General features: G+C 38.0%; 1 protein-coding gene and 1 long non-coding RNA gene across 17 annotated transcripts in view; both read left to right on the top strand.

Annotated features, from left to right (window-relative positions):
• Window positions 1-23,752, top strand: part of col16a1 (collagen, type XVI, alpha 1) — a 156,668-nt gene that overhangs the window by 10,047 nt on the left and 122,869 nt on the right. For 8 of the 16 annotated variants that reach the window (XM_087295958.2, XM_087295950.2, XM_087295955.2 and 5 more), the window contains exons 2-4: window positions 488-581; window positions 13,755-13,823; window positions 15,945-16,062. In XM_087295958.2, the coding sequence (XP_087152084.2) occupies window positions 506-581; window positions 13,755-13,823; window positions 15,945-16,062 (263 nt within the window). In that variant the 5' untranslated portion in view covers window positions 488-505. Of the gene's footprint in view, window positions 1-487; window positions 624-13,754; window positions 13,824-15,944; window positions 16,063-23,752 lie in introns of all 16 variants that reach the window. The other 8 variants (XM_087295956.2, XM_087295948.2, XM_087295952.2 and 5 more) reach the window with 1 other exon arrangement.
• On the top strand, window positions 17,126-21,903 carry LOC141379162 (uncharacterized). Its single transcript, XR_015517148.2, has 2 exons — window positions 17,126-20,529; window positions 20,603-21,903. It is a non-coding gene; the product is annotated as an uncharacterized LOC141379162 (long non-coding RNA).

Here is a 23,752-nt window from a genome sequence, read left to right as displayed (position 1 = left end):
CAATAACTGGATGCCACTTCAGGAATTATCATTTTGCATTTTTACAAAGACTAACAGGCAATATCCAGCATACACTGTGCATTTTTCTTCTTTTCTGATAGAAATGACATTTTTACTGAGAGGGACAGATGGACACTACAATAATGATAATCATCAAACGCCATGGCTTACAAAGCTTTATTGGAAATGCCTTGGATCATTACCACAATTTATACTCTAAAAATCACCCATCCAACCTAATAGGCACCATTATTAATCTGGCCGTTAACTGCTGAATTGATTATGACTAGTCCCACATGCTTTTTTTTTACACTTTCTGGCAATTATTGCAGATGTACAGTATGGTATCAAATGTAAAAAAAATGGCAGCCTTTGAGAATGTGCTTAAAACAGTATTTGTTAATATACCTGTTCACTGAATTTATCTTGATCTGCTTGTGTAGTTTCCTTCTCAACTGTTCACCTATTTCTTTTTATTTGGCTGTAGGAGCTGAAGGAGGGAGTCATGAGGGTCGTCTGCTCCTCTCTGGTGCTTCTCACCATCTGCCTGGGTCACTGGGGTCAACTGGCTTCAGCTGAAGGTGAGGGCCTGGTCTCCAAATCAAAGGATGAGTTTGTTAAAGGCTAGTTCAAAGAGCTACCAGTTTGCATGTTTAATTCATACCACTTCCAAAATAATGTTATGAATTTTTAAAGGAACAGTTGAAAGAGTAGTTCCGACCATAATTAATATTCTCCCGTCATTTACTCTCATTCATGCCTTTTTAAACCCAAAGGATTTCTCTCTTTTTTGGTCTATGGAACATAGAAGATGAAAGTGTAATGGCCCCCATTGTCAACCCCTATGGACACTGACACTATCATGCTTTAGAAAGCTGCATAAAACTATTTATCCTGTGCATTATGTTACCAATCATATCATTTTTTATGTTACAATAAAGACTACAACCAACTCGAATAGATCAATGAATTTAAAAACCATTTTGATTGATGAAGCATTCAGTTTGTTAAACAGATAAAGGAATTTATAATTTTACATTCACATTTTTCATGCATTTAGCAGATTTGTTTTGCATTCACGTACACATTTCTTCAGTTCATGCATTCCCTGGAAATCAAGCCCATGTCTTTGGCATTTCTAACGCCATGCTGTTTTGTTTGAGGTGCATTTATCCACTATCATATGGCTTCAGAAGATGTGGAATTGTAGTGTTGTGGTTACATGTGGAATGCTGCGTTCACACCAAACACGGAATGGCATCAAGCGTGAGTGATTTACATGTTAAGTCAATGCAAACGCGCGAATAGACATCCTGCGGCGCAATACGTGCGAATGACATAAATTGTGCGAAAGGCGCGGCGCGAATTAAGCGTTTTGCGTGTTTGACGCGCGTTTCATGCGACTTGCTTGAATTCGAAAGTCTGAACTTCAGTGGACATTCGCACCACATTAACCAATCAGGAGCTTGCTCTTGTGGGGGCATGATTGTGAAGTACACCTGTTGTCGGAGTCCCGGGGGAAATCCTCCAGCCGACACCAACAACAGTTTATCAAACTGGACTGGGCTCAGTCAGAAGCACCGCTAAAAGCCTCCATCATCCAGGTTAAGTTTCTGAAGGAGTTTATGAGCTCACAGAGCTGGATTCACCTCTGAAATGATCTAGTGGACTCAGACGCAGCCCTAAAGCAATCAACGCTGTTTTTCAGCCTTCATAAAGCACAAAAACTGTTATTTTCTCAATAAAATCCATGTTAGATATTTAGCTATGAAGCTAGAGTCACCGGGCAGACAGAAGCCCTGCCCATCACGTGAATCCGCGTCTGTTCTGATGTGAATTTGACGTGCGAATGAAACGGATTTGATGCGAGAATGAAGCGGGGATTGACGCGCGAATGAAGCGAGTAAACTCAAACGTTCACGCGGCTTTTTACGCACAAAAGATTTATCCACGCGTCTGGTGTGAACGCAGCATAAGACCATTGTTTTCCTTTTATACACTAAAGCTTGAAAGTCATCATTATGATTACATGCACAAGAGCGAGCACCATTCTTTACTTTAAAATATTGAATACAATCTTCTTTGGAAGAAATAAAGTCATAGGTTTTCAACAACATATACAGTTTAAGTCATAATTATTAGCCCCCTGTATGTTTTTCCCCAATGTATGTTTAACGGAGAGAAGATTTTTTTTCAACACATTTCTAAATATAATAGTTTTAATAACTCATTTCTTATAACTGATTTATTTTATCTTTGTCATGATGACAGTAGGGTTGGGTCGATAGATGATGCCATTTCTGAAAAAACCACACTACCACACTACACTGCTGAAAACGCACATCATGTGACCACACACAAACACAGACACACACTCTGGCATGCTCTGCAGTGTAGGCCATGCGCTCACAGTTTATCAAGGATGAACTGCTGGATTGTGTCTCACTATAGTTGTTTAACGTGATATTTAATTAATCTTGTCTATATCTATAAACTGTTCAGTCTTTTGAATCTATCAGGTAACGTGTCACAGCGTCAGTACACTGCTTCAATCTTTCACTTTCACGCTTGTACTTACTAATTTTAGTGAAAACCTCAGATACAGTTGGGTGGTTGCTGTTGGTTGTGCACCTTTTTACCAACCAAGTTTGTCGACGCCATTATAACGACACAGATCACTCTGCCTATTCATGCCAGAGTCTCGTGAAAAAAAGTGATTGACAGGTGGTAATTTGTGTGTAACTAATTCTTTATTTATTTATGATTTGGTTATGGATAAAACAAAGACCATGTGGGTCAGGTAGTTGAAATAGTAGCCTACAAATAATTATTCGTTATGAATGAATGAATGAATGAATGAATTATTCATAAATAATTTATTCACCGCTGCCTACGACTATGTCTCACATTAAATATTGTACGATGCCAAATTGGTCGACATCACCCAACCCAAGATGACAGTATGTAATATTTTACTAGATACTTTTCAAGATACTAGTATTCAGCTTTAAGTGACATTTAAAGGCTTATTTGGGTTATTTAGAGTAATTAGCATACCTGCCAACACCAGTTTTTTCCATCAGTCTCCAGTATTTCAGATCCATCTCCCACCATCCTCCCATTTTGTTATTTCTTCCGGAAAACTCCTGTAATTTCACCCCACCCCTTGTTCTCAGCTTTTTAGTACAGTCTGTAACACCCCGGGTTGGCAACTTTGGTATAGTACTTATTCGATTGCATCAACCGCCCAAAACCCGGTCCATATTACACTTACTAACACCACAGGACAGTTACTAACCTGGTTCTCAGCTGTGTTATTCAGTCAAACACACACCATCATTTTGGAGGCAAATGTTGGCAGGTATGGTAATTAGGCAAGTCATTGTGTAACAGTTTGTTCTGTAGACAATCGAAAAACATATTGCTTAAGTGGGCTACTAATATTGACCTTAAATTGTTTTTAAAAAATAAAAGCTGCTATTATTCTTGCCAAAATAAAACAAATAAGACTTTCCCCAGAAGAAAAAATATTATAGGAAATACTGTGAAAAATGACTTGCTCTGTTAAACATAATTTGGTAAATATTTGAAAAAGGAAAAAAAAATTCAGATGAGTGCTAATAATTTTGAATAAATGTGTGCTGTAATGCTGAACATGCAGTATTTTGAGTAAGCTAGCAAAACTTGAATCTAACCAAAGTACTCATTGCTCCTTATTTTACAACTTCCTTACAACCCATGTACTTTTATAAGGTCTGGTAATGCTTAAAATGAAAAAAGAGCAGGGTATAAAAAATAAAATCCTAAAAGAACGACGAACTGTGGAAAATGGCTCAGAGATTAAAGTGTGATGCCATGCCTTGTTCTCTAGACTGCCAGAGCTCAGTCCCAAAAGTACGGCTATGGAAATTTGGGAGCTGTCCATTTTCCCCCCTTACTTTTTCTCACAGTAGTATTGCAGTGAAACTTTGAAGGCAGTTTTTTAAACAATTTTTTAGTGCAGTTGGCTCATTTTTAAGATGTTTGAGGAGTTTTGAAGTCCTTCACAACTTAGGGATGTACAATATAATGTATCAGTGATCATGTCAGTATCAAATGATAAATCATTATTTTTAATATTAGCTGTCCAATAAGGAATAAGGTAGATATATATTAAAGGGGACCTATTATGCAAAAATCACTTTTATAAGGGGTTTAAACACAGTTGTGTGGCAGCAGTCTGTATATATAACCAGATTTTAATGGTAAAACTGCATTAATTTTATTTTTTAGAATTACACTTCATGAAAACAGTCTGCAGAAACACTTTGATTGGCATTTTCACTTTGTACATGTCATCAGATGGTGGAAGCCCCGCCCATTAGTGACGATCTCTCCTTCATTAGCATAGGACATTAGTCTAGTTTATGAATCTGCCACAACCTCACCCCTCATTTGAATTTAAAGCGACAGTGACCAAAATGGCGCAGTTAGGGTCAAAGCCTAAAAGGGGCTGTTTCAAGAAGTCAAGGAGTTTCAAGGCCCTCTGTAAAACCAATAAAAGATGTATTATCTCCACCAATTGTACCACAAGTTGCGAGTCACTGATTTTAATTGATGCCCTCATCATGGTGCATGAAACATTTAAATTCAATAACGTTTAATAACTTACTTTTTTTTATTCTTGTGCCAAAATTAGTATATTTATGTATTGAAACTCCTAGATAAGATGACATTAAATTGAGATCAGTTCTCTTTCTGTTCTGAACAGCAACCAGAGTTCTATCTCTCTTACTGACAGCATGATTCTGCATGCTCAACTGGCCGAAAATCCTCCAACAGAGTTCAACTCATTGCTGACAGAGTGCAACACACTGTATAAACTAAGCTGACCAATGCTCAGTGACAATTGGTGGTCAGTGTTTGACCATCGGTTTGCCAGGGCACTAATGTGAGGAAACATGGGAAGCTGTACCTGTTTAGAGTCAGAATTTCTGGTTTTAACTCTGTAAGGACTTGTTCTCTATCATCCATCATCACTTTATTCTCTTTCAACTTTTTTTTTTTTGCACTTTTGCTTGTTAGGCTTTTCTCAAGCTGGGTCTCTGTGGGGTTTTGAGGCAGGGAAGAGGAATGTCAACACTTCTAGACTTTTATTGTATTATATAATAATGCTGTTTTATCCTGTTATTATAAAAAAACAAGTCTGATTGAATGGAGCCACTTCTTTCGAAACATTAACACCTCTGTTTTCTTATATTATTTCACAAATTAAAAATATGATTATGCTTACTTTCTACAGTGTTTTAGGCTAAGTATCTTTATAAACATTTCAGCATGTGGTAATTAAGGACCACATGCTAATTTTCCCTTCGTCTTAGTCCTTTTATTCATCAGGGGTCACCACAGCGGAATGAACCGCCAACTTATCCAGCATATGTTTTACACATTGAATACCATTCCAGCTGCAACCGTGTACTGGGAAACATTTACACACACTCATTCACACTTATACACTATGGCCAATTTAGTTTATCCAATTCACCTATAGCGCATGTCTTTGGACTGTGGGGGAAAACGGAGCATCCAGAGGAAACACGCGAACATTGGAAGATCATGAAACTCCACACAGAAATGACAACTGAACCAGCTGGGACTCGAACCAGAGACCTTCTTGCTGTGAGGCGACAGTGCTAACCACTGAGCCACCGTGTCGGCAATTTTTAATTTATCTTTCTAAATAATTTTTATCTATCTTTAAAAGAATCTACTCCCCAATTATAATGATAATGGCAGAGGAAAAAAACTCAACCCAGGCTTATTGTGGATATGTACTCAGGTCTACATTTCTGGGGACAGAAAAATGTGTAACCCGAGGTACGTCTGCTCGCAGTTAATGTTTTTGCAAATCTACCAGAGGCCGCTGTGTATGCTTATTGATGATCTCAAATTTCTCTCGTGCATCCTCTTCTCGTGTAATTCCACCAGAGGGCGCAATATACACTTCAGCCGACCAGGCCAGCTTGCTGACTGACTGACCCATCCACCCCCTTCCCTAAACCCAACCAATAGTGTTTTTAAAAGCAATCTAAAAAAAGAAAAGCCTTCGCGAGTGTTTGATTTCACCACATTTTTAGCTTGTTGTTTATTTATTTTTATTTTATTATTGAATTTTTTTGCATTTGTTTTACCTGGTTTCTGTAACCATTTTTCACCTGAAACTGGTTAAACCAGTCGCAAGCTAATGGGCATACTAGTAACACCATCTATACAGAGGTAAGTGGTCAGCTAGTAGTGTGAAAAGGAATGGAAACCATCGGTGGCATCATACCGCCCCATAGCGTTAACGCACGAAATGCAGCGAGACGTACATCTGACTAAATAATTCACACCCTCCAGAAATGTAGACGGGTACATATCCACAATGAGCCTGTGTTGAAAAAATGTCATAAAGGCTAGTAATGTTTTGCTCACAGCAAGAAGGTCACAGGTTCGATTCCTGGCTGTGTCAATTGTCATTTCTGTGTGGAGTTGTTCTCCCTGTGTTCACGTGGGTTTCCTCGGGGTGCTCCTGTTTCCCCCACAAGTCCAAAGACATGTGTTAAAGGTGAATTGAATAAGCTAAGTTGGCCATAGTGTATGTGTATGCATGAGTGTGTATGGGTGTTTCCCAGTACTGGGTTGCAATACAGGGCATGACCTGTGCTACAGCCACTTCACCCTGCAGCCCAAGACCGGTTACTCACTGAAGCTAAGCAGGGCTAACCTGGATGGGAGACCATATAGAAAAACTATGTTGCTGTTGGAATTCGTGTTAGTAAGGCCAGCAGGGGGCACTCAACCTGTGGTCTGTGTGAGTCCTAATGCCCCAGTATAGTGAAGGGGATTATAGTTTATACTGTCATTAGGGATTATACTGTCAGTAAGCGCCGTCTTTCGGATGAGATGCTAAACTGAGATCCTGACTCATTAAGGGTGCTTTCACACTTGGTTCATTTGCATGGACCGTACCCAAGTTCGATTGTCTCCCCCTGCCACCTCCTCGGTTGGTTTGTGTTCATACTGTCTTTTTATCTTCTGAACCCCGGTACGCTTGCGTCATCGAGCTGCCGTTTTGTTTACGGCCGTTGCTAGGTGACGGTCACGAAAGGAAGCGCCGAAATGGAAAGACTTCAGCTCATCGCGGTCATTCTGCTTTAACTGAACCTTTTAGTTTCGAACATACAGAAAGCGACTCGCGTCCATCTGCCGCAAACATATTATAAACATTCAGAAAATCACACAGCGTCTGCAGAAGCTGTTTTTGGAGAAGACAAGCAGACATCACTGTGTTTGCCCTGGCTCAGTCCTGCGCGTGTCACCAAGGTACGAAACGTGACACACACACACACACACACACAAACACACAACCACGAACGAATGTTATGAAAACGATCGTTTGTTGTACAGTTGGCGGTTCACTTCTGTGATTTGGTACGATTGCATTCACATCAGAAGTGAACCGTACCAGAGTTTGCATGAACCGTACCCCAGACCACCTATTTCAGGCGGACTCGGGTACGGTTCACGGGTGCGCACCCAAGTTCAGAAGACACGTTCACACTAGCTTAACGTATCATACTATGACGTCAAACGAACCCGGGTGCAGACCAAAAGTGCTAGTGTGAAAGCACCCTAAAAATCCCATGGCATTTCTTGTAAAAAGAGTAGTGGTGTAACCCCGGTGTCCTGGCCAAATTGCCTCCATCAGCCCTTACCTATCATGACCTCCCAATCATCCCATTCACCGAATTGGCTCTATCACTGTCTCTCCACTCCCCCTATAGTTGGTGTGTAGTGAGCGCACTGGCGCTGTTGTCCTGTGGCTGTTGTTGCATCTTCCAATTCAGCTTTATTTGTATAGCGCTTTTACAATGTAGATTGTGTCAAATCAGCTTCACATGGAAGGTCATAGTAAATTGGAACAGTGTAGTTCACTTCCAAGTGGATACTGCACACTAGTGGTGGTGTGGAGAGACCTCCCTCATGATTGTAAAGCACTTTGGGTGTATGTCCATACATGATCAATGCGCTATATAAATACACATAACATTATATAAAACATATGCTGGATAAATTAGTGGTTCATTCCACTGTGGCGACCCCAGATTAATAAAAGGACTAAGCCAAAAAGAAAAAGAATGAATGAATGATATGGGATATTCGCTTCATGTGACAGATCATAATAGTAATGTTATAGTCATTGTTTTTGAACTGAATAGGTTTTTGAAGTGAACATTAAATCTAAACGGATGCTATTGCTTGCTTGATGCATGTTTAAAAAAATATATACAGTATATTTACTTGGCTTTTCGCATGAATCTGATTTTTATGACTCTATATAACTTTTCCCTCATGCATTTCTGTTCTGATTGCACCATTTACCATTTCATCACCATGTGAAACTGCGCTCAGAAGTGTTGCATGATTGCATGAGCTAACAAACTAACCCCACAAAAAAACCCTTTTCCCTGCATTCATCCACCTCCAATTACCCCGTGCTTGTGTTTCACAGGGTGGATGGCAGGTCTCTGGGATGTCTTTTTCTCACCCCCAGCTGTGCACATCCCAATTGACTTTCTCCTTAATGAGTTTCTCCAGGCCAACCGAGACCTAAAAATACACAAACACAATATGCAATCAGGGACAAAATAGAGCAGAGGCTGCGGGAGTGATTCTGAACAGGAGTACGATGCGGTCTTTCACATTTATGTGCCTTGAAGATAATGCTAATGAGGAGACACTTTGACTGAATCCAGGCAAGGTGATATTGTTTGTCTTCCAACTTTTTACTTTTACACTTTTTAAAACAGATGTGTTTTTATATCATTATTTTGGAAGGTGAAAGAGTTTTTGAGAACTTCAATAGTGTCTAAGCAGCGTGTACAGTTGTGTATCTCTAAATTATAAGAAGGCTAAATCTGAATCCTGAATCCTAAACCTCATTTCAATAACTCCTGCCCTTTCTGCAATGTATTTGTTTTTCATGCGTTGGAAATGCACCTCTCCCATTTCTTTCTGTCCATTTGTACTGCATCCAACATGAGGCTTAAGAGATGTGCTTGTTCGCTTACCATCTCCCCAAATATTAATATGTTGCAGACCGGAACAATAGAAATATTTTGTTGTGTTATGATGAGTGATATTTGCTTCACTTGCTCTTGCAGTTGGCCTTTGAAGTGTGGTCGCCAGGTTTCTGGGATGCAAACCAGTAACATTTTGTAGTTCATTGGTCAAAGCAGTATTGAAATAATTTTTAAAAATTCATTAATTAACCCATTATGTTTCCATATTTTGTCATATGTCATATATATATTTGAGTACAGTGAACTCATTGTCATGTTTAAAAAAAAACAGTCTGAGATAATTTGCGCTTTATGACATGGCGTAATATCCTTCTGGAAGTAGCCATCAGAAGAGGGGTACACTGTAGTCATAAAGAAGTGGACATGGTCAGCAGCAATACTCAGTGAGGCCGTGATATTCCCAATCCTAATATTCCCAAAGTGTGCTAAGAAATAATCCCCTACACTATTACAACACCATCAGCCCGAACCATTAATACAAGGCAGGATGGATCCATGCTTTCATGCTGTTGATGCCAAATTCTGACTCTACCACCTAAATGTCGCACCACAAATCAAACTCCTCAGACCAAGCAACATTTTTTCAATCTTCTATTGTCCACTTTAGGCAAGCCTGCGTGAATTGTAGCCTCAGTTTGCTGTTCTTAGCTGACAGGAGTGGCACCCGGTGTGGTCCTCTGTATCCCATTTGCCTCAAGGTTGGACGTGTTGTGGGTTCAGAGATATTCTTCTGCATATCTCGGTTGTAACGAGTGGTTATTTAAGTTACTGTTGCCTTTCTATCAGCTCAAACCAGTCTGGCCTTCTAGATAGTTGTGCCTGAAAATTGTTGTTTTTTAAATGGACAGTATATTTTGAATATTTTTTTGTTTGTAATTTAAACTGTGAACATGAAATCAAAATGATTCTCTTGATGTATGTTTAAAATATAATGACAGCCTTTTATGATTCACATTTTTATGTTACTTCAAAATTAATCCAGGCACGGTGATAGGTGATATGTTTTTTCTTTCAACTTATTTTTTTTTACTTCACCCTTTTTTTAAACTGATGTCTTTTTATATATCTTCGGAAAAGTGAAGGAATTTTTATTTCCAAGAACATCAGAAGAGTCTCAGAGCCTCTAGTGAAAGCAGCCTGTACAGGTGCATATCTCCAAATTAAAAGAATGCTGAATCGTAACGTCTGAAATCCTAAACCCCACTCCACTTCAAACTCTAACTCTTTCTGCAATGCTTGATGACGTGTCTGTTCTCCGTGCGTTTGAAATGCACCTCTCCTCCTCCCGCATTCAACTTTCCATCATTGCCTCGGGAGCGAGAGCCGCCTCCAGCTTTCCTATCTCCTCCCTGACATCTCCGCATCTTAATCCCGCCTTTTTTGCTCTGTGTGAAAGCTGAGGGTCTTTGTAGAACGGAGAAGAAAAGGGATTTAGCCGAGTCTGTCTGATTTCAAAAAGCGAAAATGCGAGAACAATTCAAAATGAATTCTTTATCTGTCAGATAAGTTTTTGTTGGAGACATTTCCCCCCTATCTGGATGTGCTGAGTTAGCTGTGGAGAGATTCAGGTGGTGTAGATCTAAAAAGAGCTCTTTGTAACTTGACAGGGGAAGAATACGAGTTGGAAAACCCATCAGCTGCTCTCCGGTGCCACTAGGAGCTCGACGAGAATCTGAGCTGCTGCTCTCTGTTATTGCTTGAACTCCTCGTACTCATCTGATCTCTGAACATCTAAGTGACAGTTTCGCTACACTCCGGTAACTCGCTAATGCACTTTGATTGATGCGCGCATCTTTGAGCCAATCAAACTACGCTGATTAAAAACTCTTCTCGTCTCAGACGTGCTTCTTCAAAAAAGTTTAGTTTTTTCAAACGTCTTGACCTAAACTTTTTCAGCTTTGTTGTTGATCATCAAAAAGACAATGGAGGACATACATAATCATAATGCTCATTCAACATTTTCAGTGGGGTTTTTATAGCAAGAAGTTGATCACAGATTTTACATTTAGTTTTTTGTCACTTCATTCTAAGGTACAATTAAAACAATTAACTAAGACTTTTAGCTCAGTGATCTCCTAATTTTCTCCTTATTGATAATAATTAAGGTAGAAGTTGGATTCATTCATTCATTCATTCATTTTCTGCTGCTTTTCTGGGGCCGGGTCACGGGGACAGCAGTCTTAGGAGAGAACCAGACTTCCCTCTCCCCAGACACTTCCTCCAGCTCCTCTTGGGGGATAGACATAGTCCCTCCAGTGTGTCTTCTCTCCTTCATGAACCGCTACCTTATCGTGGGGGAGGGGTTTGAGTGCCTGAGTGTTCCTAAGAGCTATGTCATTGGGGGCTAATGCCCCTGGTAGGGTCTCCCAAGGCAAACAGGTCATAGGTGACAGGTCAGACTAAGTGCGGTTCAAAAACCCCTTATGAGTTCAGTGACATCAAGGACTGTGATGTCGCCCGGTATGGCGCAGCCGGGGCCCCACCCTGGAGCCAGGCCTGGGGTTGAGGTTCACATGCGAGCGCCTGGTGGCCGGCCGGGCTTAGCCCGAAGGAGTGACGTGGCACCATCCTCCCGTAGGCCCACCATTTGCAGGGGAAGCGTAAGGGGCCGGTGCATTGTGGAACGGGTGGTGGTCGAAGGTTAGGACCTTTGACAACCCGATCATCTGGCACAGACTGAGTGGTTTAGGTATTGGGGAGGAATAGGATTAGAGATGTACAATAAATTCATGCAGAATTTATTATTTTTACTGAAAATATTTACAGTTGTAATAAGTACTAACTCACTAACAGCCAATATCGCAATAATAGCCAGGTATATATATATATATTGCTTGTTAGTTTGATTACTGTTGATTTCAAATGCAATAAATATGTTTGTATAAAACTTGTAATAACGGTGCTTATAATTGGTGGGTGCGCCTAAATTTTGGCTGATGCGCCTAAATTTTTTAAGTTAGGAGCACCGGTGCTACCAAGCAAAAAGGTTAATTTCGAGCCCTGCCAATGTCTAGTCATTGTCATATTCATTATTGTCATATTCATCAACTGCTGCAGTTTTTTTTTTTTTAAGTGTATTTAGAATATACTTTGTTGAGCTGAAATTCTGTGAATTAAACTGCACAATGATGTGAAATTTGTGTGACTTTGGTAGATCAAATAAAATTGTTCAAAAACATTGATTGAGACATTTATGAATATGTCTAAAGTACTGGAAAATAATTGCTTAAACAAAAAATGTAGAAACGGTTTCAGTATTTTGTTAAAAACGACTTTTTTTTTTCATGGCAAGGTTTACATTTGCATAGAATTGCTCATATATAAAAGAAAATCAAACACAGAGAGTCTAAAAATCCTTTTGTATGAGGAACTTCTTTCTTTCGCCATTCATACACATCTGCAGCTGATGTTAGAACAGCAGAAACTCTTGCTACTTCACCAACATCACTTTAGTGCTAGTGTTTAAATGATTCTCTAGCATAATGTCTAAAGTGACGACAAAACAGCTGATTTTGCTCATATTTTAAAATTATAAGGCTGAACGGCATGAAATACCATCAGTCTATTGAAATTTCCCAGTTTTTCTGTTGCAATTGGGAGATTACAATAATTAAAACTGAAAAAGCCAAAGCAAAGCAAATACTAACAGATTACTGGTGTGTTTGTAAAAAAGGAAAAATGCTAAACACATGCGGGCATTTCTTCCTTCTTTCTTTTTACTGAACTAGTCTGCAGTAGCGAAAACATCTATCTATCCATATATCCATCCATCTATCCATCCATTTAGACTTGCAATGCAACTACCTATTTAATTGCACTAAGGGTTCTTTCACACTAGCACTTTTGATCCACACCCAGGTTCGTTTGACGTCAAAGTATGGTATGTTTAGCTAGTGGGAACATTGTATTCTAAAATCGGATGCGCACCCATGAACCGTACCCAAGTCTGCCTGAAAGAGGGGGTCTGGGGTGGTTTGTGTGAACTCTTGTACGGTTCACTTCTGATACAAATGCAATTGTACCAAATAAATTCTGGTAAAATATATTCTACTGTTTGCACTTTAAGAAGGGGTGTTATTTAAGAGGGCAGCAGTTGTGCCACAAGTTTGCCGGCCATAGGTATTTAATTAATGCATAAGAATTAATTCATGCATGTTTTAAAAATCCAAACATATCATCAGGATTATTTAAAAATATACTTATGGCCGGTAAACTTGTGCCACCACTGCTGCCCCCTTAAATAACACCCCTTCATAAAGTGCAAACAGTAGAATATCTCCTGGAATAAATCCATTCATATCATCTACTTTAGCTGAACCCTTTGAAAGCTAGGTCTTTGTCATTTGTTCATATGTCGTCCATCAGCTGAAAGTGCATCAGACCACCTGTCAGTGTCTTTGCCACCATCAGTAAGATTGCTAGAGTGATTCCCCCAGAGAAGTGCATGTTATTTTTAGCTTCATTTATATCTGAGATGCTGTCTGTCTCCCTAAGACAACCCGATCGCCTCACCTCATTTAACTCATGTTCAGGACTAAGTTTTGACAGGAGTCCTTGTGATCTGTTGTACAAGATGCTTTATGTAAAAAACTTTCACCAGTGGCAGGGCGAGATCTGCTGCAACTTGATTGCTGTTCTGTGTTTCTACAGGTGTCATTTGCCCGTCCATACAGGTAGAAGACTGGAAGTTTCCTCAAACTGCCAGACACAACATTACAGGTAAAGACAGCTGCTAATGGAAATACATACAGTTGAAGCCAGAATTATCAGCCCTCCTGTATATTTTTCCACCAAATTCTGTTAAAAGGAAAGAAGATTTTTTTTTTATAAACTAAATAGTTTTAAAAACAATTTTTTTAATCTTTGCCATGATGACAGTACATAATATTTTACTAGATATTTTTCAAGATAGTAGTATTCATCATAAAGTGACATCATCTTAAAGAGGCTTAAGTAGGTTAATTAGGCAAGTAATTGTAGACTGAGTGTTTGTTCTATAGACAATCAAAAGATGTTTGAGGGGTCTAATAACATTGACATTAAATGTTTTTTTTTAATTAAATAGATTTTATTGAAATGGAAAATGGATAAAAAGTTTTCTACAAGACAAAATATGATAGGAAATACTGTGAAAAATTTCTTGCTCTGTTAAACATAATTTATGAAACATTTAAAAAAGAATAAAATAAAAATTTTGACTTTAACTGTGCATACACACACATGTATAGAGGGTTTACAAGGACACTCCATAGGCACATTTTATTTTATACTGTAAAAATGGCTCTACACCACCTAAACCCAATCCTCACAGGAGATTTTGAACGTGAAAAACCTTGTGAAGTATGAATTTTAAAGTTTTGAATTACAGGGACATGAGGTGTGTTCCTGTAAACCACCTTAATTGAGTAGAACTAGGTCATATCCATTTTAACATACAGTTTTGTTTCCCTGTAAACCAGGGGTGTCCTGGAGGGCCGATGTCCTGCTGAGTTTAGCTCCAACTTGCTCAGCACACCTGCCAGGAAGTTTCTAATATACCTAGTAAGTTTGATTAGGTGGTTCAGGTGTGTTTGATTAGGGTTGGAGATAAGGACACCGACCGTCCAGGACCGAGTTTGGACACACCTGGTTTACAGGGACACAAAACTATATATTAAAATAGAAATGACCTAGTTGTACTCAAGGTGTTTTACAGGAACACACCTCATGTCCCTGTAGTTCAAAACTACACCCCTGCTGTAAACCATATAAACCTATTAAAAAGGCTGCTTTCTTTTATCTTTGCCATGGTGACAGCACATATTATTTTTCTAGATATTTTTCAACATACTAGTACTCAGCTTAAAGTGACATTTAAAGGCTTAACTGGGTTAATTAGGTAAGTTAGGGTAATTAGTCAAGTCTTGAATATGCTTAGGAATAGCATTGACCTTAAAATGTTATTTTTTATCTATTAATTTTTTTTTTATTAAAATAGCTTTTGTTCTAGCTGAAATGAAGAAAGACTTTCTCCAGAAGAAGAAAATATATATTATAGGAAATGCTGTGAAAAATTCCTTGCTCTGTTAAACATCATTTGGGAAATATTTAAAATAGAATAAAATACTAATTTTGACTTCAACTGTACATACACAAACATACTTCTATACATTGTTTACAGGGACACTCTTAGGCATATTGTATTTTATACTGTAAAAATGACTCTACACCATCTCTATCCCTAAACCCAGTCCTCACAGGAAACCTGTGGCACATTTTGAACATGAAAAGTCCTTGTTAAGTATGATTATTAAAGTTTTGAATTACAGGGACATGTGGTATGTCCCTGTAAACCACCTTAATTGAGTGCCACTAGGTGATGTCAATTTCAATATACAATTTTGTGTCCCAGTTAACCATATAAACCTTAAAAAAAAAAGCCACCACTCTTACTTTAAATGCAAGAACACATCCTGTACTAACAATTCCATTGTTCTGAACATAGTACATCCAGCAATGGAAAAGATGTTCATTTTACATAATTATGTGATTTTTTTGTTGCCATTTGCAATCATTCCAGCACTTTAATACACTTAAATTAAGCCTATAAAGCAGTATCAGGGCACATAATCTGCCTATGAGCTAAGAGATAAAGATACTCACAATATTACGGCTCTTCCTTTGGTCTAACATGAATTGAAAACTGCTGCAGCTGCTACAGTATTAAGATTCCATCTTTAGGCTTCTTTGAATTGAAAACTGTCACAGCAGAGCTGATACATAGCGTAGGACGTGTCAGGTAGCAGCCAGCTGATTTATTAGCCTGTAGGGTGGTAAATGGATTGATCGCCCGATCTGCAGGTTTCAATCTGGCACGCCGATTCTCTCTGCTGATGAACAGTGAGGTCAAGAAAATCCGAAACCCAAGAGGTCCTGTCATCCTCCGCCTAGGCAAAGTCCAACTCATCCAACCCACAAAGTAAGTTTTTTAATCGTTCTTTTTTTGTCTTTGTTTTTCTTACCTGATTTGTTTGGAGCATTTGTTTTGAAACCTGTGACATTAACCTGCGGTATCAGACCTGTATTGGTATCGGTACATTCCTATTTTTTGCATATAAGTACATATGCACAGTATCACCTAGATATTGTTATCAGAGTATATCTAGTTTTTGACATAAGAGTAGATGGGTACAGTTTCAGACCCGATACATATACAAATATCGGTATCAGTACATCCATAGATTTTGACATACAATTATGTGTACATGAGCGCAGAATCAGACCTGATGCTGATACCAATATAGGTATTGGCGCATTTACTTTTTGTCATACAAGTATATGTATACAAGGGCAAAAAATATCGGTATTTGGTCATCCCTACTTTTTAGTAGTTTTAGTTTTTACTACCGGTTTTAGTCAATTATGTGTACATATGTCTGCACATGAGCTCGGCATACCAGTATTGGTATAGGTGCATTGCTAGTTTTTAACATAAAGTAGATGAGTGCAGTATTAGACCTAATACTAATACTAATATCGGTAACAGTGTATCTCTATTTCTTAGCGTACAAGGAAATGAGTGCAGAATCAGACCCATTACCAGTATTATATTAGTGCATCCCTAGATTTTGACATACAATCATGTTCACATGAGTGCAGGATATCAATATCGGTTTTGGTGCATCCATAGTTTTGCCATTCAAGTTTGTGTATATAAGAGCAAATTCCAATATCGGTATTAGTGCATTCACATTTTTTGCAAACAAGTATGTATACATGAGAGTGGGATATCTGTATTGGTGCATCCCTAGTTTTGACATGCAAGTAAATGAGTGCAGTATCAGATATCGGTTTTGGTGTATCCATAGTTTTTAGCATTTAGAACGGAATTCTAATATCGATATTAGTGTATTCATGGTTTTTGCAAACAAGTATGTTTACATGAGCGCAGGATATTGCTATTGGTGCATTCTAGTTTTTGGCATGCAAGTAAATGAGCACAGTATCAGACGTGATATCAATATCGGTTTTGATGTATCCATAGTTTTTGCTATTTAATTATGTCTATATGAGAGCAAAATTCCAATATCCGTATTAGTGTGTTCATAGTTTTTGCAAACAAGTGTGTTTACACGAGCATGGTATTGGTGCATCATTAGGTTTTGACATGCAAGTAAATGAGCGCAGTATCAGACTTGATATCAATATCGGTTTTAGTGCATCTATAGTTTTTGTTATTCAAGTTTTTGTATATGAGAGCAGAATTCCAATATTGGTATTAGTGTATTCATGGTTTTTGCAAACAAGTATGTTTACATAAGCACAGGATATCGGTATTGGTGCATCTCTAGTTTTTGGCATGCAAGTAAATGGGCACAGTATCAGACGTGATATCAATATCGGTTTTGGTGCATAAATATTTTTTGTCATTTAGGTATGTATATATGAGAGCAAAATTCCAATATCGGTATTAATGTATTTATAGTTTTGGCAAACATGAATGTTTACATGAGCATGGGATACCGATATCAGTATTGCTGCGTCCCTAGTTTTTAACATGCAAGTGAATGAGCACAATATCAGATGTGATATCTATATATATTTTGCCATTCAAGTATGCGTATATGAGAGCAGAATTCCAATATCGGTATTTGTGCATCCTTAGTTTATGACATGCAAGGAAATGAGCACATTATCAGATGTGATAGCAGTATCAGTATCATTGCATTACTAGTTATTAACTTACAAAAGTGCAGACATGATACCGATACCAATATAAGTAATGGTGCATCCCAATTTCTTAGCATACAAGTAAATGAGAACAATGTCAGACCAGATAGCATTATCATATCAGAGCATTAGTTTTTGACATGCATATATCTGTACATGAGTGTCAGACCAATAGCAATATCAGTATTGATGCATTCAGCAGCTTTGCCATACAAGTGCATGTACATGCTTTTAGTATCAGGCATAAAACCGATATTCACAGTTTGTGGCATGTATGAAGTATATGTATGGAACAAAGCAATCAGTCTACAGGTCTGAAAACACCCTACTTACCCACAGAGAAATTAATTTCTGTCATCATCTATGACCTTTTAAGGCTGATATAGAAATAACCACATTTTCACTTTCTCTCAGATTATAGAGTCTGTTCATCCTGCATCTAAATGCAAAAAAATTCATAGTACAATAACATAATTGCAGAACTACCAATGTATTCCAGCAGGTCAATACAAGCCTAGAATTCTTGGCCGTTGACTCTTATTCGGTCTAGCATTTACACTAGAATCACAAAACAATCACAATAGAGTCAGAGATTTTGACTTCCTCTTTTTCTTATGTCCATCTCACTCCAAATAAACATTTCAACGGATTGCTCGCTGCGTTGTGATTTTTCACAGAAATGCTGTTAAATCTTTTATTAACAATAACTTTAAGTGCTTTTGGTGAGACCTCGAGCCACAGTAACAATCTGTTTTATGACAGTGCTTTTACTGAGCTGAGCGTAGATGAAAAATGACAATGATATAAGCTAAAGGGTGCTAAATTTTCCCAGTTTGAGATGAGAAAGTCAGTTTGTGTTGGTTTAGACTACACATCAAATTCCTTATTAGAATTTCCTGTTATACTTTTCTCATGTAGACTTAACAGAAAAGAGAGCTTGAGTGTTTGAGCCAAATAGGTCAGACGAGTAATACTGAAGCGCTCGCTTTTGTGCTGAACTGTCTAACCTTTTCAGACTTTTTTGTACTGTCCTCAATCTACATTGTATACTGTATTTTTTCACATCCACAAACACAAACACACACACACACACACACACACGCACACACACACACACACACACACACACACAAACATTGTTAGGTAACTGTGTTATACAAGAACATCCAACTGTCAGATTTTTATCTCAGGCAAGTCAAGTATTGATTTTCTTTTTCTTTAAAATATGATCTAAATTCTTAAATGATTCAATGTTTTAGCTATTTATTTTAATAATCTATGTAATTACTTATGTACAATTAAATTCAAAATTATTAGCCGCCCTGAATTATTACCCCCCCCCCCCCCCTGTTTCCCCCCAATTCCTGTTAAACACATTTCTAAACACAATAGTTTTAATAAGTCATCTTTGCCATGATGACAGCACATAATATTTGACTAGATATTTTGTCAAGATGTACACATACAAATGTAAACTGTCTATAAAATCACTCTTTAAGAAGACATGTCATGCTCTTTTTGTTTGATAACATGTTAAGGTATCCAAGTAAAATAAACTTAATTCATACATTTAAACCGGAGTTTTCTTTTAGAAACGTCCTGCTGTTATCAGCGCGCAGTGGATCTTGGGGCATTCGAGGCCTTCATTCGGTTGTGTCCTTCATTACCTGGAAAATGAAGAACGTATTTTGAGGCTGTGTTTGAAGAAGCCTTCAAATTTTTTTGAAATGAGACAGCCTTCGATGCACCGCGATGATGCAGTGCAATTCAAATGCATCCTACGGAGGATGCAACCTTTCAACCAGACACAGCTTATCTGTGCGATTTAGCGAAAATAATGCACACCCTCCAGCCAATCAGAATCAAGAATTTCAACAGATTGTGAAATTTATATATATTATATATATAACACTGGTCGCACCAGTGTTGATATACAGCCAAATCACACTGCTATGAGTGTGTTACTCCATTTATACAACAGTTTGACAGCAAAATCGTGTATATAAAAAGAAAATCAAACACAGAGTCTCAAAAATTATTTTGTAAGAGGAACTACTTTCTTCCGCCACTCATTCACATATGCAGCTGACGAAAGAACATCAGAAACTGTTACTAATTCACCAATTTCACTTTAGAGCTAGTATTGGAATGATTTTCTAGCGTACTTTCTAAAGTGATGACAAAACGGGTGAGTTGGCTGACATTTTAAGATTATACGGCTGAACGGCATAAAATGCCATCAGTCTAGAGACATTTTAATATTTCTCGCTCGCAATCGAGAGATCACAATAATTAACCCTGAAAAAGCCAAAGTAAAGTAAGCACTACGAGATTACTATGGTGTAAATACAGCACTACAAAATACAAAAGAGAGAGATTGATTGAGTGTCACTTACCTGTTCTATAAGGATTTGATGAGCTGTAGAAAACACTGTTTTTCTCCACTATGGGCTCATTATGCGGTCTTTGTCGTCAGCTTGTGCCAGAATGTTAACCGTCTTTGCTCGCCTCAGTATGACAGGCTGATGTCTGCCAACGCGCTGAATCTCCGATATTATAAATATTTAAAATAGGCACTATCCTTACAAATAAACTGCATAGGTGCAATCTAAACAACTACATTCTAACCTAAAAAGCCTCAAAAGTACAATATGTTATCCCAAAGCTGCAATATTTGTCAAACTGTCGTGAGTTTATAGATCTGCTGTCACTTTGTGTGGGCGGAGTAATACACAAGGGTATATAGGCTGTACGATTGCTGTTATTACAGAATACCGCACGGCTATCAGCCAATCAGATTCAAGAACCAGACTGATCATAACCTTATATAGAAGGTTTTACTTGAGTCAAAGCAGTAAAAGTGTAAAAGGTTATTGATTCACAGAAGACACTCACTAAACTGTCATTTAGCGTAATAATAGCTTATGTACAATTATACAAAATGTTATAAAGCATATTATAGGACATTATTTCACCTATATTTTGGACATTTTATTTTCAGAAACTTGATTTATTAACTCTCTTTTGCTGAAGATAGTGAGTCACATATATGATGGATAGCCTGAGGGTGAATAAACAGTCATCTTTGGGTGAACTATTCCTTTAATATCTATAATTCAAACATTATTTAGTGCATTATTAGCCTGAACGACTAAGAAATTGTAGACTTTTGAGTCATTTTAAAGTAGTTATAATGGAAACTGAGATGATTTCTTGTCTTTATCTCACTACATAGTTATCCATTTGTTTTCAGATGTTTGGACATGTGATCAGTCTGTCCCTAATAGGGCTTGAGCTGCTGTTTATCTCCCTGCCTTCATATGCTGGCTGTTCCCTGGCTGACACTCTCTTCAGAGGGAGACGCTTGGCAGTTGTAAATAAACATGAAGATCTGATGCAGCTTATCTCGGTGCTTATGGTGCATTGCTACAAATGTTACTTAAAGGTTCGGGATCTGGATGCAGTATGTTGAGAGGCTCTCATTTCTTATGTGAGATAATGTGTCTCCTCTGGAATTTCAGAATAAGATCACTAAATAATGATGTATTTGTTGTTAAAAGGACATAATTTGCATATTCTTGTGTGTTTTTGTAATGCTTTATGTCCTATTGTACTTATTTCATTTTTGTACCACAACAGGAGTTTTAAAAAACATAATAAAAATAATACAAATAATAAGTCACACTTTGTCTTTATGGTTCGTTTGTTGAGTTTAAGTTACATTGCATCTACATGCCAACTAATTCTCATTAGATTATAAGTAGATTGTTAAGTTGGGGTTAGCGTCAGTGTAAGTTGACATGTACTTGCAAAGTTTCTTATAGTCAGTTAAATGTCTGTTAAATGGGCAGTATGAGCAGATATTAAACAGTCAGTTTACTAATACTCAAATGGACCATCAAAATAAAGTGTTACCGAATAATTTCCCTTTGAAAAGTGAATAGACGGGCTGCAACTAACAATTATTTTAGTAATCGATGAATCTGTATGAATGAATAAGAAAAAAAATGAGAAAAGCATTCATTTCCAACCCTTTATTCAGCTCATCCCTGAGCTGTTACAACAATAATAAAATAAAAATCTAACTGTAGTTTTGTCCTGTTTTCAACCTTAATATTGTCATCACATGACCGCACACACACTCTGGCATGCTCTGCAGCGTATGCGCACGTCTGAGCTCCAGGCAGTCAGCGGGTGCTTTGAGCACAGCTCCCTAGGTGAAAGCAGCACAGGTCGGACAGTTCATCATGCATCTTCTGTTGGATTTCTTCTCACTATAGTTGTCAAACATAATATTTAATTCATCTTGTCTCTATCTAATGGTCTTTTGAATCTTCAACCACTCTTAGGTAATGCATTATGTTACCATTTACACAGATTCTGCCATTTGACTTATTGCTTGCTGTTGTTTCCTGTATTGTGTAAACTTATGGTGTTATACTTTTTAATGACCATTATTGATTATTAAAACTGATATTCAGCAAAAGATAGGGATGTAAGTTAGGATGACAAAAAAGTTTATTTGATTCAACTAAAACATGTAAGGCAGCAAGATTTTTCTTTTACACTGTAGGTTTTCATTTTTTGGTGAACTTGATCGCTCACATGTTAAGTGAGATTTCACTATTTCTCTTCTTGTTCTATTTTATATCCCCTTTAGCTACAGTAACTGCTGTCCTTGGGTTTAAAGTTGTACAGTTTGACCCTCTGAAACTCAGAAAGGAAAAGGCAAAGATTCATATACACACAGACATACCCAAATCCCACCCCCATCATCTGGGAGTTCCTCTCCAAGAATGGGTTTTCCAGAGCCCCAGGTGCTTTCTCCATTTGAAACCTGAGCTCTTTTTCTCCCGCTCTAAATCTCATCTCACACACACACATAGAGAGAGGGAGACAGAGAGAAAAGTCTGCGCTCCAAACTCACTCTATATGGCCATCTTACTGCAGAGAGAGATAGGGAGAGGAAAAAACAATATGCTTTTTCCTCAGTAAATGCTCTCCTACATTCTCTTTCTATGAGATAAAGTTTAATGTAAAGTCTTCTTGGCTGGTCTCTGATTTTTGATAGCAGCAGATGGTGTTTAAATTGTTCGGCCACCTCTGTGTTAGTCATTTTCTTAGTTTAGACTTGGCCTGTAATAGAACTGTCTACCTCTTTCTTTTCTGTATCGCAGCTTTCACCTTACATTGGAAAGAGATGTATGGCTTATGTTTAAGTGGGTTTACTCAGGGTTTTGTATTAATGTAAAGAGAAGAAGTACACACGAACGTGGATGCTGATAAAAATAACTGATAATTAGCCATTCGCTGTGGCTTATACTGATAATGAAGCAAGTATCTTTTTATAGCTAATATCCTAATCAAATGGTCACACTTTACAGTAAAGTTCTATTAATTAATGGATTTATGAACATGGATTAAGAATATTAAATATTATAGAGTAGAATATAGAATTGACCAATAGTATTTATTAATAATCATTGTTCAACATTTACTATTGGGCTGCACAATATATAAAAATTGATATCATTATTGTGAAAGTAGTTGGGCGACGCAGTGGCGCAGTAGGTAGTAGGTAGTGCTGTCCCTCACAGCCAGAAGGTTGCTGGGTCGCTGTTTCGAGCCTCGGCTCAGTTGCCGTTTCGGTGTGGAGTTTGCATGTTCTCCCTGCGCTCGCGTGGGTTTCCCTCGGGTGCTCCGGTTTCCCCCACAGTCCAAAGACTTGTACAGGTGTATTGGGTAAGCTAAATTGTCCGTAGTGTATGAGTGTGTGTGTGAATGACTGTGTGTGTGGATGTTTTCCAGAGATGGGTTGTGGCTGGAAGGGCATCCGCTGATTAAAAACGTGCCGGATCAGTTGGTGGTTCATTCCGTTGTGGCGACCCTGGATTAATAAAGGGACTAAGCCGGCAAGAAAATGAATGAATGATAGTAGT

The sequence above is a fragment of the Danio rerio genome, chromosome 19 (genome assembly GCF_052040795.2).
Source record: "Danio rerio strain M-AB ecotype USA chromosome 19, GRCz13ab, whole genome shotgun sequence".
Classification (NCBI taxonomy): Eukaryota; Metazoa; Chordata; class Actinopteri; order Cypriniformes; family Danionidae; genus Danio; species Danio rerio.
This window is presented reverse-complemented; position numbering and strand designations above follow the sequence as displayed.